Source organism: Anomaloglossus baeobatrachus, chromosome 8 (assembly GCF_048569485.1).
Source record: "Anomaloglossus baeobatrachus isolate aAnoBae1 chromosome 8, aAnoBae1.hap1, whole genome shotgun sequence".
Taxonomy (NCBI): Eukaryota; Metazoa; Chordata; class Amphibia; order Anura; family Aromobatidae; genus Anomaloglossus; species Anomaloglossus baeobatrachus.
In genome coordinates this window covers 117785044-117801182 of record NC_134360.1, presented here as the reverse complement: position 1 = coordinate 117801182, position 16139 = coordinate 117785044, and the positions used below count along the sequence as shown (strand labels likewise).

The following is a 16139-nucleotide window of genomic DNA, read 5'->3' as shown; positions in this document are numbered from 1 at the left end:
CTGCTTTCAATGACACACGCTGTCTGCATCTAGATTGGTGTAAAAATAAATTAAAAAATAGACGTAGGGTCCCCCCATATTATAGGGATAAAGCAAACGGCTACAGGCTGCAGCCCCAAGCATTTGGCTTTTAAAAAAAATACTTTAAATAAATAATTTAAAAAAACGGCATGCGGACCCCCCCAATTTTGATACCCAGCCATGATAAAGCCGACACTTGGGAGCTGCTATTCTCAGGCTGGGAAAACCCATGCTTATTGCGCCCCCCCCAATCTAAAAATGGCAGCGTGCAGCTGTCCAGGATTGTCCCATCCATTAAATGTGACAATCCTGGAACTTTACCCTGCTCATCCCGATTGCCCTGGTGCAGTGGTAAATTGGGGAAATAAGGGGAATGACTACTCACAGCTGCCACTAAGCCCTAGATTAGTAATGGGAGGAATCTATGAGATCCCTTCATTACTAATCTGTAAGTGAAAATAAATAAACCCAAACACAGTAGCAATCCTTTATTTGAAATGAAATACAAAAACAATCATTCTCTATCACCCCTTTATTAACCCCCAAAATACCCAGGTCCGATGAAATCCACACAAGGTTCCACGACTAGGCGGCTGCTAATTTTAGGCTGGGGGGGCCCAATAAGTATGGGTCTCCCCAGCCCTAGAATACCAGCCCCCAGCAGTTGGGCTTTATCTTGGCTGGTATCAAAGTTAGGGGGAATTAAATGCCGTTTTTTTACAATTATTTATTTTTTTTAAAAAAACCTGCATGTGGTTCCTCTTATTTTGATACACAGCCAAGATAAGCGCATGGCTGGGGACTGTAGCCTGTAGCCGTGAGCTTTATCTGTGATGGTATAAATAAATAGGGGAACACACGGCATTTTATTTATTTATTTTACACCACTATAACACTGTCAGAGAGGGTGGGGACGCAGTCTTAAGTGCAGCCAATCAGAGACACCGGTGGGCAGGGAAAGCAGTGAATATGTATGAAGGATAATTATTGGCCCCGGAAATAGCTCTGCAGCAGCGGGGAGACTTTGTAAGTATCTCCTGCTTTAACCATTTTGCTTCCTTTTTTTACAGTGATTTATCTGGCCAATCACAGCTATGCAAATACTTGACATGGCAGTGATGGCTGGGAGAGGATGATTTCTGCAAACTGAACATGTATTAATCCAAACTGAATATTGCTGACTTTTCGGTGAAATGTTCAGTTTTCTGATCCTGACACAGTCCCACCAAGGATCATATGATTTTATAATTTTCCAATCTGTTCTGATCAAGATCACTCATCTCTATATATAACTAGGAGGGGTTGTCGTTTGAATTACATGATGGGGGCAAATTTATTACTTTCTTGAGGAACCCCTTTAAGAAAGACTACAAGGTTTCTCACCTGTATATCGAAATCCATGAATGAATCCACCAGCAGATTTGCGAAAGTCAATACCATGGCTGGCTGTTCCTACTACAAATAGACCCAGGCTATGCTTTGCTTCATAATTTGGCTTTAGAATAGGGTATTTCTTTTTTAAAACAGAAGATGACTTTAGTTTAACAGATCTGAAAAACAATTCTTAAAGTTAGAATGACTTTAGCCAATTCTTCTTCATAACCTTATGTTTATTAATTTATTATCATTATATGAAATTGCACATTAAAAAGAATGCATAAGCACAGAATTTTATATATATATATATATATATATATATATATATATATATATATATACACATACATACATACATACATACATACACACACACACACACACACACACACACACACACACAATTGGTAACCCTCATTTAATGAAAGAAAAACCCACAATGAAATGGGCCTGAACAGACATAATGGTATCCCTGAAAATAATGTGACAAAAGGGACATGTTAAATTAGGGTGTGTCCACTAATTAGCATCATGGGTGTCTACAATCTTGTAATCAGTCAGTGGGCCTGTATATAGGGCTACAGATACTCACTGTGCTGTTTGGTGACATGGTGTGTACCACACTTGACATGGACCAGAGGAAGCAAAGGAAAGAGCTATGTCAGGAGATTAGAGAGAAAATTATAGACAAGCATGTTAAAGGTAACAGTTATAAGACCATCTCCAAGCAGCTTGATGTTCCTGTGACTACAGTTGCACATATTATTCAGAAATTTAAAATCCATAAGACTGTAGCCAACCTGGACGTGGCCGCAGGAGGAAAATTGATGACAAATCAAAGAGATGGATAATACGATTGGTAACAAAAGAGCCCAGAAAAACTTCTAGAGAGATTAAAGGTGAACTTCAAACTCAAACAACGTCAGTGTCAGATCGCACCGTCCGTCGTTGTTTGAGCCAAAGTGGACTTCATGGAAAACGACCAAGGAGGACACCATTCTTAAAAAAAAACAAAACAAAACAACAAACAACATAAAAATGCAAGACTGAACTTTGCCAAACTACATGTTGAAAGCCACAAAGCTTCTGGAAGAATGTCCTATGTACAGATGAGACAAAAATGTAGCTTTTAGCAAGGCACATCAGCTCTATGTTCACAGATGGAAAAATGAAGCATATCAAGAAAAGAACACTGTCCCTACTGTGGAACATGAAGGACGCTCAGTAATGTTCTGGGGCTGCTTTGCTGCATCTGGCACAGGGGGTCTTGAATCTGTGAAGGGTACAATGAAACTGAAGACTATCAAAGGATTCTAGAGAGACATGTGCTGACCAGTATCAGAAAGCTTGGTCTCAGTCGCAGGTCATGGGTGTTGCAACAGGATAATGACCCAAAACAGAGCTAAAAACACCCGAGAATGGCTAAGAGGAAAACTTTGCTCTATTCTGAAGTGGCTTCTATGAGCCTGGACCTAAATCCTATTGAGATTCTCTGGAAAGAGCTAAACATGCCATCTGGAAAAAGCAACCTTCAAACACAAAACAACTGGAGCAGTTTGCTGTTGAGGTGTGCGCCAAAATACTTGCCGAGAAGAGCAGAAGTATCATCAACAGTTACAGGAATTATTTGATTACAGTGATTGCCTCAAAAGGTTATGCAAGACTATATTAAGTTAAGGGTAACATCATATCTGTCCAAGACTATTTCAAGAGTTTTATTTATGTATTTTTTAAATTCTGTAGAAACAGAAAAGCAGCAATGTCTGACTTTCATTTGTTCATTTTCATAGATTTTTTTTTATTTATTATTACTTTTGTCGGATTCAAGTTATTTCTGTGACCATTGTGGGTTTTTCTTTCATTAAGAGAGGGGTACCAACAATTTTGATACACACACGAGGATAAGGGTAACAATGTTTCGAACTTCGATTTTCAGGCTCTATATCTCACCATCCACTACAGCTTTGAGCGTGAGACTACCTTGATTTTCTAGACAATCATCTTGGCTATCTCATACATAATTTTGCCTTTCAGCTATTTGGCATATGATTAGTTATGCAGATTCTTGTCATGTCACTGCATTGTTACGGTTTTACTCCTAAAAGTCTAAATTTAGATTTTAATTATTTTGTTACCATTTTGTAAATTTACCTTTGGCTTTCAACACTGCCTAAATTCTTCTGGGCATGCTCTCAAGGAGATTCAAGCATGAATCGTCCAAAATCAGATCTGAGGTATCCTCTACAAATTCCCAATGTTAGTGCATACTGGTCGACTCATTTTCCTTCAACTCTATTTACAATTATTCGACTGGGTTGAGGCCTGGGGACTGTGGAGACCAATGCGGCACCTCTACTTCATTGTTATTGAACCATTTATTCGCCAACGTCAACGTATGCTTCAGTTAGCTGTCCTGCTGGAATACTATGCTGCCTTCTTCATACCTATAGTACTTGAGTGTACGAAGTAACTCATCTTGTAAGATACTCACAGATAATTCGCAACTAAGACCACCATTGATCCTGGTAAAATACCCAATACTTTTGGCCGTGAATCAATCCGATATCAACAGGTTTCCTCCAGCGAACTTGACAGTTTCTTCAATTCCTTGATGTGTTAGCCTCTCTTTCCTTTATTTTCTCCAGATCCATTTGCACCAATCAGAGCTTAGTCTATTGACTTTCATCTCATTGCTCCAAATCACCCATTTCCAATCTTCTATTGTTGATATTTCGTTCTTTTTTGTAAACTTGAGCTAATGTTTTTTATGACGATACTTAAGTTGAGGATGCTTCACCTTTATTCATACCACCATTCCATATTTGTGTAACGTGCATCACACGGGGCTTGCATGTACGTCTATGATCTCACTACTATGGAGCAGATGAGCCACCTCCACTGTTGTTTGTCATGCCAGAACTGTTAGACCTGATGATGAGTCGACTCGTTGACTCCAATATTTTGCCTGGACATCCACCTCTTGGAACTCACATAATACAGTTTGGAAATTTTCTTGGCCGAGAGACCGCGATTCATGAGCTGCATGATGCCATTTCTCTTATCTTGGAATTTTTTTTCGATGGCTGCTCCTTGATTTGAAAAAGTGACCTTTCGCTTGGGAATCAACGTAACAACACATTGAGCTATTAGGGAATATGAGAACAGGTTGTAATTTGCAGTAAACATGAAGAAAAACAAACACCAGAAGCCAAACAGTAAGGATATGTGTGCACACTCGCTGCAAATTAGGTGCAGAAATTTTCTGCACCAAAAAAACAATGTATTTTTGGTGTGGTTTTTTTGGTGCTTTTTTGCTATGCATTATTTTGTTAAATCAATGTCTGGAAGAGCTAAAAAGCCCAGGAAAAAAAATGTACCAATAATTGAAATGCTGCAGATTTTTTCTACACCCAAAACTGGAAGGAAAAAAGAAGCAAAGTGTGCTTTAGAATTCTCATTGACTTTGCTGGCATAAGGATAGACAAGCAGATTTGGGCAACAAATTGCACGATAAACTGCACAATACACCACCAAATCATCAACAAAAAAACTGAGCATGCACTCACAGCCTAACAATACAGTGACATGACAAGAATCTGTATAACTAATCATGTGCTAAAGTTGTAAGTCAAATTTAAATTTATGTATGAGATAGCCAAGATGATTGTCTATGAAATGGTTGTAGTCTGACACTCAAAGCTGTACTGGATGGTGAGATATGGATACTGAAAGTCAAAAGTTAAAAACATTGTTACCTTTTTGCTCATCAGTGTATGTGAGTATAGGTATATACAGCTCTGGCAAAAATTAAGAGACCACTGCACAGTTTTATAAAAATCAGCTTCTCTATATATCGATTCCAGTGTCAGTTGAGCCAATCAGAGTCCACCTCATTACATAAAGTCTATATACTACATGTGTAGTACTAACACCTTCCAATCTGGGACGTACATGTAATGCATATCACATGATGGGTGCAGGTGTATGAAACTCGGGAGCTGAACCTGTACCATTTCCAGTAGATATCGGAATTACTATACAGCTGTACGTAACAGCTGCAGTGAAATCACTGCTGTTAACCCAATAAATAATGCTGTTAATCTCCTTTCTACATTAAAAGTAAAGACATAAAAAATTTAACATATAGGGTTATCACCGCATCCATAAGCCCAAATCTATTAAAATATAAACATGATGGGGGCGTGGCCTGGACATGGCGCCGACAGGACGCACACTATAGGAGCTCCTCACCAACGGCTGCAAACACCGCCATCCACAAGCTATCAAAGGAGATCACCGGGGCCAGATGAGAGGGAAAGCGGGTCTCCGGTCACAGACGCCTGCTAGAGGGACTTCCAGCCGCGGGGGCAAGGTATTGTTCCATTCCTGACCGAGCCTCAGCGTCCTCCCAGGCCTGTAATGGCGACCGGGACGCGTGCTGCTGCGACCCGGCTGTCACAGCCTGAGCGCTCTCCTGCTTCCCCCGCCCGCTCTGCACAACAACCGGGTGGGAGGCTGCAGACTGACCCGGCACCGCAGACTTCTGGATGGATGGCTCCTGGGGAAAACACCGGAGACCGGCCTGTGGTAGATGATGGGGGAGGGGTGAGCAGTGGGAAGTTGGCTGCAGGACGCGCTTCTCCCCCTGGGTCTTCACAGAGCAGGGGATCCCCTGCCTCCCTTCCTAACTGCTCCAGCTCACCCGCGGTCGTCCCCTGCCCCACAACACTCAAATACCCCAGCAGCTGGCTCAGGAGAGGCTATGGAGCAGAGCTTGCTCACCCTCCCCTGCCATGGAAGGGAGAATACAGTTACTCCCCTGCAACATTATGGGGAAGACCAAGGCTCAGAAATGTCAGCTTTAAGAGACCAAATCAATGCCATGCCAACCAAAATGGATATGGAGGGGTACATTGCCCGCCTGGAAGCTGTTTGTAAAATGGAAATTCGCTCTTTGAAGGAGGGTATGACATCACTGACTAACTCCGTGCGGGCCCTTGAATCATCCACCCAGGATTTATACTCTCAGCAAAGCTCACAACAACAGCTTATAGATCAGCAGGCTCAACAGATCCACCTCTTGTTTGACATGATTGAAGATGCTGAAAACCGCAACAGACGAAATAATGTGCGCATTCGTGGTTTGCCGGAGTCAGTCGGGCCTCAGGATCTGACCCCTACACTGCAGAGGATGTTTAACTCCTTGCTGGAACGTCCCCTTGAAACACGCATTGAGATGGACAGAGCACACCGTGCACTGGGGCCTAGAAACCCGGATCCAGAGAGGCCAAGGGACATTATTTGCAGGGTACACTTCTTCCAGGTCAAGGAGAATATTATGAGAAAAGCAAGAGATAAAAGGTACCCTTGATTTTAAAGGAACTCCCATACAACTTCTGGCGGATCTTTCCCGATCAACACTTGCAAAAAGGAGAGCCCTGAGACCCCTACTGGAGGTTCTACGCAACAACAATATTGCTTATTCCTGGGGCTATCCTTTTCAACTACAAGTCAGGAAGGGTCCCAACCTGATCATATTGAGGTCTCCGGCTGACCTGCCAGATTTTCTTTCGGCTCTGGATCTCCCCGGGATAAAACTGCTGGACTGGCCGTATACTACACCTCCACCCCAGAGAGTGGTTCGTCGTGGAGGTTCCTTCCGATCTGATCAACACCGTACTCAGCGACAAAGACCTCAGAAGTCGCCGAGAACCTCATCGGCGGAGACTTGTACATGTCCCCAACAAATTTCCAAGCGAAAGTGGACGACTATGTTGATCGTACCCCTCTCCCCCCACTGAACCATGTGGACTCTCTCATGCTAGAGGACCCTTTTAGCAAACAGGAGGTCACTGAGGTTATAAGGGGTCTGGCCAATGGTAGGAGTCCTGGTCCAGATGGCTTCCTGGCCAATTTCTATAAGCAATTTGCCTTGGAACTGACGCCCTTCCTGACTAGGACCTTTAACGCCATATCCTCAGCTTGCCCCTTTGCCGCGCAAACCCTTGCGGCTACCATAACGGTGATTCCCAAGTCTGGGAAAGACCCGTCTCTATGCTCCAACTACCGCCCTATCTCTCTTATAGGGGTAGATGTCAAGATCTTCGCCAAACTAATAGCCAACCGGTTGTCCCCGCTGTTGCCTGCCTCAATCCATAGGATTGTCCGGGGTAGAGAGGCACGCGATAACACTATTAAAACTCTACTTTTGACCTCCCACATGTACAGACAAGGTACTCCAGCCTGCCTACTATCGATCGATGCCGAGAAGGCATTCGATCGTCTTAACTGGACTTTTTTACGCTCCTCCCTAAGGCAGCTGGGAATTGGTCAAACTATGTTGGAGAGAATGTTTGCCCTGTATCATAAGCCCTCAGCACGAGTTCGAGCCAATAATACTCTATCCTCTCCCCTGCAAATATCTAATGGCACTAGGCAGGGGTGCCCTCTTTCACCCCTTCTATATGTGATAACCATGGAGCATTTGGCTATATCCCTTCGAAACTCCCCCGATATAAAGGGCTTTGATATAGGTCAGAAATATTATAAACTTGCCTTATACGCTGATGACCTCCTTCTATATCTAACAAAGCTGGAAATCGCCTTCCCAATTCTCATCCAGGAATTCCAACGCTTTGGCATAGTTTCTAACTTCAAAGTAAACTACTCAAAGACAGAGGCCCTTAATATTACTCTTCCTACCACACAAGTCAATAGACTAAAATCCGCCTTCCGATTTAAGTGGGAGATCCAGTCTATCAAGTATCTGGGGATATCTGTTTCGGCCAATCCAGAGGAGTTGTTTATGGCTAATTACTCCCCATTGCTTACTAGAAATCTTGCTGATCTTAATAGATATAACCGGGGCCGACTTTCCTGGTTTGGCCGGATCAATACCCTCAAGATGGACATACTCCCGAGGTTCCTTTATTTATTCCAAACAGTCCCGATAAAAGTTGCTAAACAGTATTTCAGACAGCTCCAGAGGGCGTGTAGCAGATTTGTCTGGGGGACGGGGAGACCTCGGATTCGATACGCCACACTGGTGAGACCCAAATCCAGGGGAGGCGCTGGTTTACCTGACTTCGAAAAGTACTACCAGAGTGTCCTCCTCACGAGGGTCTTAGATTGGAGATTTAACGATCTCAATAAACAATGGGTGGGCGTTGAGTCCCATCTCTCCCCATTCCCTCTGGCACAGCTTCTATGGGCCCCCCTTTAACAGAGACCGGCGGTCTCGGAGTTTCCACCTCTGACTCAGGCGCTCATGCTTTTCTGGGACAGACATCTGGAGTCGTTAAACTTATCCCACAGACCGGGGAGTATGAGCCCACTTTTTAATAATTTAGACTTTCACTCTGCATTGAAGAGATCTACCTTATTGTGTTGGGACTCCGCAGACGGAGTTACACTAGGACATGTTGCTAGGAGACTATCTGGTACAGCGTCTTTTGAGGCTTTGCAGGAAACATGCCCGGAGAGGAGATTATCCTGGCTGGAATATATTCAATTGACCACATTTCTAAAAAAGAAATTCCCGGGAAACGCTCTATTATCCAAATCTACACACTTTGAGACCCTAGTTTCATTAAAAGCCGCACCGCAACATGCCATCGCTTTGATCTACAACCTCTTGTGTACAGCCCAGTATAAAGATGCCCCAACGTATTTGGAGGCCTGGCAAAGAGAGCTCCAGATAACGTTGTCGGAACAAGACCATCTCAAAATCTTTACACTCTCTCATAAAATGTCCATTTCTTGTAGTGCACAGGAGAAAAATGTTAAAATTCTTACACGCTGGTACAGATGCCCTGACGTACTGCATAAGATCTTCCCCACAGTACCAGATACCTGCTGGAGATGCGGAGTCGAAATTGGTACTATGAAACATATATGGTGGGATTGCTCCTTGATAAGGTCATTCTGGGATTCAATTTTTGAAGTATACTTTCAACTGTCGGGTATTCGAGTAATCCCTACTCCTCAAATAGCCTTACTGTCCCTAATACCTGGATCTCTCTCTGTGACCAAAAGAGGTATCCTACGCTTTTTTCTCATCGCTGCTCGTATGATTATTCCAAGACATTGGAAGACAACTACAACCCCCTCTGTGAGGGAATTTTTGGAGGAGATAAATAGACTGGAGCGGATGGAATCCCTGATGGCAGATGATAGTGACAAATGGGATACACATGCTGGCACGTGGACTTCCTGGCTCCTTTTCCGAGAGACTCCGGGATATACGTCTTGGCTCAGATAAGGGGCTCTACTTGGGTCCTTCCTCCCTCAGGTTCCTTTAGCTGATATTTGTAATCTTTAAGAGGATTCGTATATTTATGCGTAGGAGCTCTTTGGGCGCCCGACCTACTCCTATCTATCTATCTATATCTCCCCCCCCCTCATACCTTCTTCTCTTTCCTATACCTATCTCTTTCTTCCTTCTTCTCTCTTTCTGACCTTTACTCAGTCTTTATAGTTAAAATAGTTTCCATAATACTGTTTTGAGATGACATACCATGATACGGTATAACCTGAATTGACTTGTTTTATCTGTCTTATCTGTTTTGTTTTCTTATTTACCCATTCTTATCTTGGTAAAAGCACTCAGAATACAGTGCTATTTGCCTGATCCACATGTTTGGATTAACTTCAACCTCTGTACGATTACATCTTATATGTGTTATAAGCAATACTTTGTTCACTTTTCCTTAAACTCAATAAAATTAATTTACTGAAAAAAATATAAACATGATTTAACTAGTAAGGTAAGGTAAATGTTTTTGTTGCTTTGCCACAATCAAAATACCAAAACAAACTCTTTTTTTTCCAATCACCACACCTCTAACCAAAAGGGCAATAAGAAACAATCAAAACATCATATGTACCCTGAAATAAAATTAATAAAATGTCAGCTCACCACCCAAAAAAACAAGCGATAACACAGCTCCAATAACAGAAAAATATAAAATGTTATGGGTCATAATCATAAAATGGTGACGCAAACCGCTTTTTTCAAAATGTGATATTTTTTTTCACCACTAAAATAAAATAAAATAATAAAAAATACATACAATGTTGGTATTTCTATCAGCATATTAATCTAAAGGATTATGTATCCAGGTCAAGTTTAGTGCATAATAACTGTCATAAAAGCAAAAAAAACCCATCAATTGTGGAAATTCAGCTTTTTCCCCATTAGACTGTGGTTTGATTTTTTCCCCCCTATTTTTTAGTACAATATATTGTAAAATGACAACTGTAATTCAAAATTCTCTTTTGACAAGTCTCATCCATAGTGAACAGTTGATCCAGGAAGTTCTTAACAGTCCAGAAACGCTGACAAATGGACCGGGCAGTTTTCACTCTCATACTTCTTCGATCTTTTCTCAAACATTTTGGGACTCACTTTGCAGATAGCTTCCTCATGTCCAAATGTTCATGGATAATGACACAAACACATTAACACTAGAAGTCTCAGAGAGGGGTCATTTAACATTTCTACCTTTGGAACCCAGAGACGGGTGGAATGACCTGAAGGATTTTAGCCAACATCCTATAATCACCGTCTTTTGTTCTGTAATTAAGGCCATTACTGTCGCACCACAGGAGGTTGTTGTTTTCCACTGAGTTTAGCCATTTAGTTTCTAGTTAGTTCTATTCAGTTTATCATCAGTCATTTGACCCTCTTTCGGGACTTCAGGGGGGAGCTCGAAATTTCTGGGACTTCTAGTGTTAACGGGAAATCCCCAGGGTGTCTGCTATTGCTTTAGCTGAAATTCGTTGGTTCACCAGTACGAGGTTGTGCACAGCATCAACTATCTCCGGAACAACAACCCCTCTCAGTCATCCAGGACGTTCATCATCATAGGTGCTATAGTGGCCCATTTTAAATTTGGCAACCAAGTTCTTAACTGTGGAATATGAAGGGCATTGATCCCCAATGTCTGCGACATATCACCATGAATATCTTTCGTGGACTTTCCTTGCAGAAACAAGAATTTTATCATTCCTCTGCTCTCAGTTGCTGTGAATATCGTTTTAGACTCTGCCATTTTGTTTTCCCGTTTGCGTAGAACACGGTTTCCATAAGCAACAAACACAATATTTTGAAAACAAATATGAGACACAAGGCTTTCATGTGATGTAAACTTCGTTACCATAGAAACAAAAAAAGATCACAAAGCCAAAAGCTTATCAGCAAGCCCTCGTATAAAAAACCCAAACTTTTTGATAATAAAAAAATATTTCATGGCTTTGTTTGTTTACATTTTATCCCATTCTTGTAACTAATAGTTTTGAAATTAGTCCCATTTTGTAATTTTGGCCAACATCTTTTAGTACTGTCCACCATTCTTGTCCCTTGTAGTAATGTGCTCACCCTGTAGTCATGAGCCCATCTTATCTCCATCCAATAGTAATGTCCCCATCCTATAGTAATGTGCCCATTCTTGTCTCCATCCTATAATAATGTGCCCATCCTTGTCCCCATCCTATAGTAATGTCCCCATCCTATAGTAATGTGCACATCCTGGTCCCTATCCTTAGTAATTCTCCCATCCTATAGTAATGTGCCCATCCTTGTCCCCATCCTGTAGTAATGTGCCCATCCATGTCATCATGCTGTATTAATGCCCCCATCCTTGTCCCCATCCTGTAGTAATGTGTCCCATCCTATAGTAATGTGCCCATCCTTGTTCCTATCCTGTAGTAATGTGCCCATCCTTGTCCCCATCCTTGTTCCTATCCTGTATTAATCTCCCCAGCCTTATCCCCATCTTGTAGTAATGTGCTCTATCCTATAGTAATGTGTCCATCTTTGTCCCCATCTTATTGTACTGTGGCCATCCTGTAGTAATGTGTCCCATCATTGTCCCCTTTTACTAATCTGCCCATGCAGGTCCTCTTCTTGTAGTAATGTCCCATCCTTGTCCCCTATTGAGTCGTTCTTCACATACACAAAAAAAAAAACATCATACTTCTCACCTGTCCTTCATTCCCTCGGCGTCCTCTTCTTTGCTTCTTGTGGCTGCAGACACATGTCACCTTTGACAATCACAGTCGATTCAGGGGCTACAGCTGTCAGCACTTTATTTCAGATGAATGCTTTGCCGTCACTGCGCTTGCAGAGTCAAGCTCTCTCTGCACAACTTTTCCAATGGCAGCTGTCCGCCAATCAGAACTGGAATTACCCAAGATCTCAATTCCAGATTGGCGCTCTAATCCATACTTACCCTTCCGCCGTGGTGAAGAGAGACGTCGATCTTCATCTTCTCAAAGACCCCGGAACCGTGGTGTTGCGGGACCTCGCATGGTCAACCAGTGACTTTGTCCTGATGGTTCTCTTGGTCTACTCCTCCGTGAGATATGTTCATGTTGTGGCTAGGACTGAGTACCTATGACCTGGGGGCTGACGCTTGCCCATCCGTTCATAATTGAACATTTGACTCATCCTGGTATTTGTATACATAATGAGCATTATTTTGTTTTGGTAGGCTCTCCTTGTGCTCTCACACCCTCCCTCCTCCCGTCCTTCCCTCTCTTGCCCTCCGCCCCCCATTTTATCTTTATTTTTTTTCTTCCCTTTGTCTGGGAGAGGGCTCTATTTTGATCTTGATCAGAATATTTTCTTGTTGCAGTTATCAAATGTTTTAGCTAATGTATTCTTATATTTGTTGCTGTCTCCCTGGTGGAGTGTTTGTCTGGGGGTTACGGTGTTTCCGTTGCTAGACTCACCCGACTAGAGACACTTGTTTTCAAGTGTGACTGAATTGACCCATCTTGGGCCTTTTACAGTCTTTTTTTGCCTCGACGTAGGAGCGAGGCCACAGCCTATACTCTTGGTAGGCTTTCCTCTTTAAGTTTTTCGGTCTCTACTTTTTCTTGCTTGTACTCCCTATTTTCTATCTTACCTTGCCTTCTTCCTTGTTCTGCCTACCTCTCTCATCCCTCCCCCGACCCTCGCCTGTCCTACCCCTTTACCGCTTGGGACTCCCTACATTTTAGAAATCCAAGTTTGTCTTAACCGGTACACAATATGGTCTCATTGAACTTTGCATCGCTGAATGTACAAGGGTTCAATACCCCGCAAAAGCGCAATCAGATCCTGCACGGTATGCACAAAATGGCAGTCCAGGTACTCCTACTAAAGGAGACTCACTTTGAGTGTGCTCATGTGCCGGATATCCCCAACAAATACTACCCGCTTTGGCATCATGCTCCCAACCCCTTGGAGAGATCAAAAGGGGTCAGTATTGCACTACATAAAAAATTTCTGTGCATGGTGACAGAGGTTAGCACTGATCCACACGGCAGATTCTTATTTGTCAACTTAGTACTCTATAACCAAAAATACACAGTCGCTAATTTTTATCTTCCTAATAAAGGTCAGACTGTTGCCGGGGCTAGGTTCCTGAAGAGACTGGAGACTTTTGCAACTGGACATCTGATCATGGGTGGAGATTTTAATTTACCTCTAAACCCGAAGCTCGACACGTCGGCCGGTAAGTCGGTGATTTCACACAGTCAGCTAGCATCTCTTAGGTCCGCTATGCATTTGAGTAAGGTTGTTGACATCTGGCTAGTCTACTCTATCCATCGGTCAAGGACTTTTCTCATTTTTCTTTAGTACACAATTCATATAGCCGTATGAATTAGCCATAACCTACTCTCTTGGTCCCCCGCTGCTTCCATCGGCCCTTTGACTTGGTCTGACCATGACCCTGTCTATGTGACGCTGAATCCCCCAGACTCTCCTTCTAAGTCCTAGAACTGGAGTGTTACACGTCGTGGCTCTCTTATTGCAAGGAATGAGGTGGTCCCCCATTCCTTGTCGGCCACGAGCCCTCCTGCTCAGCAGCACCAAAGGTCTGGGAGACTGCGCAGTCTGCAGGAGTTGCCTTCTCAGAGACACAGCAGAAGGGTGACACCTAGTGGTTCTCTCCTTGCAAGGAATGGAGCGGTCTCCCATCCCTTGCCTGCCACGAGCTCTCCTGCTCAGCATCACAGAGGTTCTGGGAGGTTGCGCAGTGTGCAAAGAATAGATGCTCAGGGAAGCAGCAAGACTTCCCATGTCTCTGCACATTGTGAAACCGGGGATCCCGCCTTTATGACCCAGAGGCAGGAAGATGAGCATGTGCTCCACGTGACGTCTTCTGATTCGCTCACTGATGTCACACGGCCCCATGACGAGGCTGGTGATGTGCTGAATCCTGACTGGCTGGGCCAGGACGTCACGAACCCTGATTGGGTCACGCCCGTCTCGCGCCCGCCCTTGGGTGGAGCTACACCTCCTTAAAAGCTCCCCCTGCCATCATGGCGGTGCGCGACCGTCCTTCTATGTTTGGATGTCTGGCAGCGTGCTGCCACGCCACTGCTTAGGCATTATTGTCTTTTGTGGGCTTTGCCCTTGCTGCTCAGGCAGCACCTAGTTTGCAGGTCTTGCCCCTGCCTTGCTGCTCCGGCAGTATCCCGTTTAGCAGGCTGTGTTCCTGTCCCAGGTGAGCTCCTCGAGTCTCTGTCGGACTCACTTGGTTTCTGAAGCACACGTGCGTGGGCACCTCTGTGCTACCCCCGTGCCATATTCCTGTGACTCCCGCTGGCACACGTGTGTAGGCACCTCTGTGCGTCCCCGTGCAACAGGTACACCGTACGAGAAGGCCCGAGCCATACAACCCTCACGGGTTAGGGCGGACCGGTGTACATAGATCGTCTGTGACGTTCCAGACGATCACTAGCAGCAACCCGCTCACTCTTTCCTGACCATAGCAGCGGTCCCTTACACCGCACAGTGGACCTTGACCGGCGGAAGCTGTCCATTTCCCATCTTGGCACGCTTCCCCGGGTCCCCCTCGTAACACTGGAGACTCAACCCTAATCTCCTCCTAGATCCAGACGTTAAAGCAAGAATATCTATGACTATTTCAGACTTCCTTCAGTATCATGCAGATGACAATACCCCTCTTCCAACTAAGTGGGAAGCACTGAAGTGCGTAACCAGAGGGGTACTTATACGAGAAGGAGCTAGACTGAAGCGACACAAAGCTAAATAGATTGAGAATCTTCTTTCCAAAATCCACTCCTTGGAACAAACACGTAAAGTGACTCTTGACCAGGATACCTTACTCAAACTGACTAAGATGAGGGAAGACATTAATGGCTCACACTAAATTTAGAGAACGCTCCCAACAGTTGTTTTATGAATTTGCAGATAAGTGTGGGGGTCCCTTGACGAGACATATCCACCCGAAAACAGCGACAACGTATGTTCCCTCGATTAAGACGGCTGACAAACAAATGGTACATCACCCCACTGACATCGCTTTAGCCTTTGAGAAGTATTACATGACGTTATATAACATCAACGACAACTCTGTAGACCCCACAAACTCCCGGCTTCTGGAGAAAATCGACAACTACCTGCTAGACACGCCGCTGCCCTCCCTATTAGCGGAAACGGTTGATGAGTTGGATTCCCCGTTCTCACTAGAGGAGGTCACCCAAGTGGTGTCCTCTTCTCCCCCCAACAAAAGCACAGGCCCAGATGGCTTTACTACCAAATTTTACCAAACTTTTCTAACGGAGCTGGCACCTTTTCTTACTAAGGTCTGCAACTCCATCTCCAAAGACCATCCTTTCCAGAAACAATCACTGCCTGCTACTATCACAGTAATCCCCAATCCGGGCAAGGACCCCGTGCTCTGCTCAAGCTATCGCCCTATATCTCTAATTAATGTGGACGTGAA

At 43.8% G+C, this 16139-nt stretch overlaps 1 protein-coding gene across 4 annotated transcripts in view; it reads right to left on the bottom strand.

Moving 5' to 3' along the window:
• Nucleotides 1-16139, bottom strand: part of FOXRED2 (FAD dependent oxidoreductase domain containing 2) — a 422513-nt gene that overhangs the window by 264335 nt on the left and 142039 nt on the right. For all 4 annotated transcript variants that reach the window (XR_012725110.1, XM_075321967.1, XM_075321968.1 and 1 more), the window contains exon 5: nucleotides 1405-1571. Coding sequence is in view for 3 of the 4 variants with exons in the window: in XM_075321967.1 (XP_075178082.1) it covers nucleotides 1405-1571 (167 nt within the window). In the remaining variant the exon portion in view is untranslated. The remainder of the gene's footprint in view (nucleotides 1-1404; nucleotides 1572-16139) is intronic.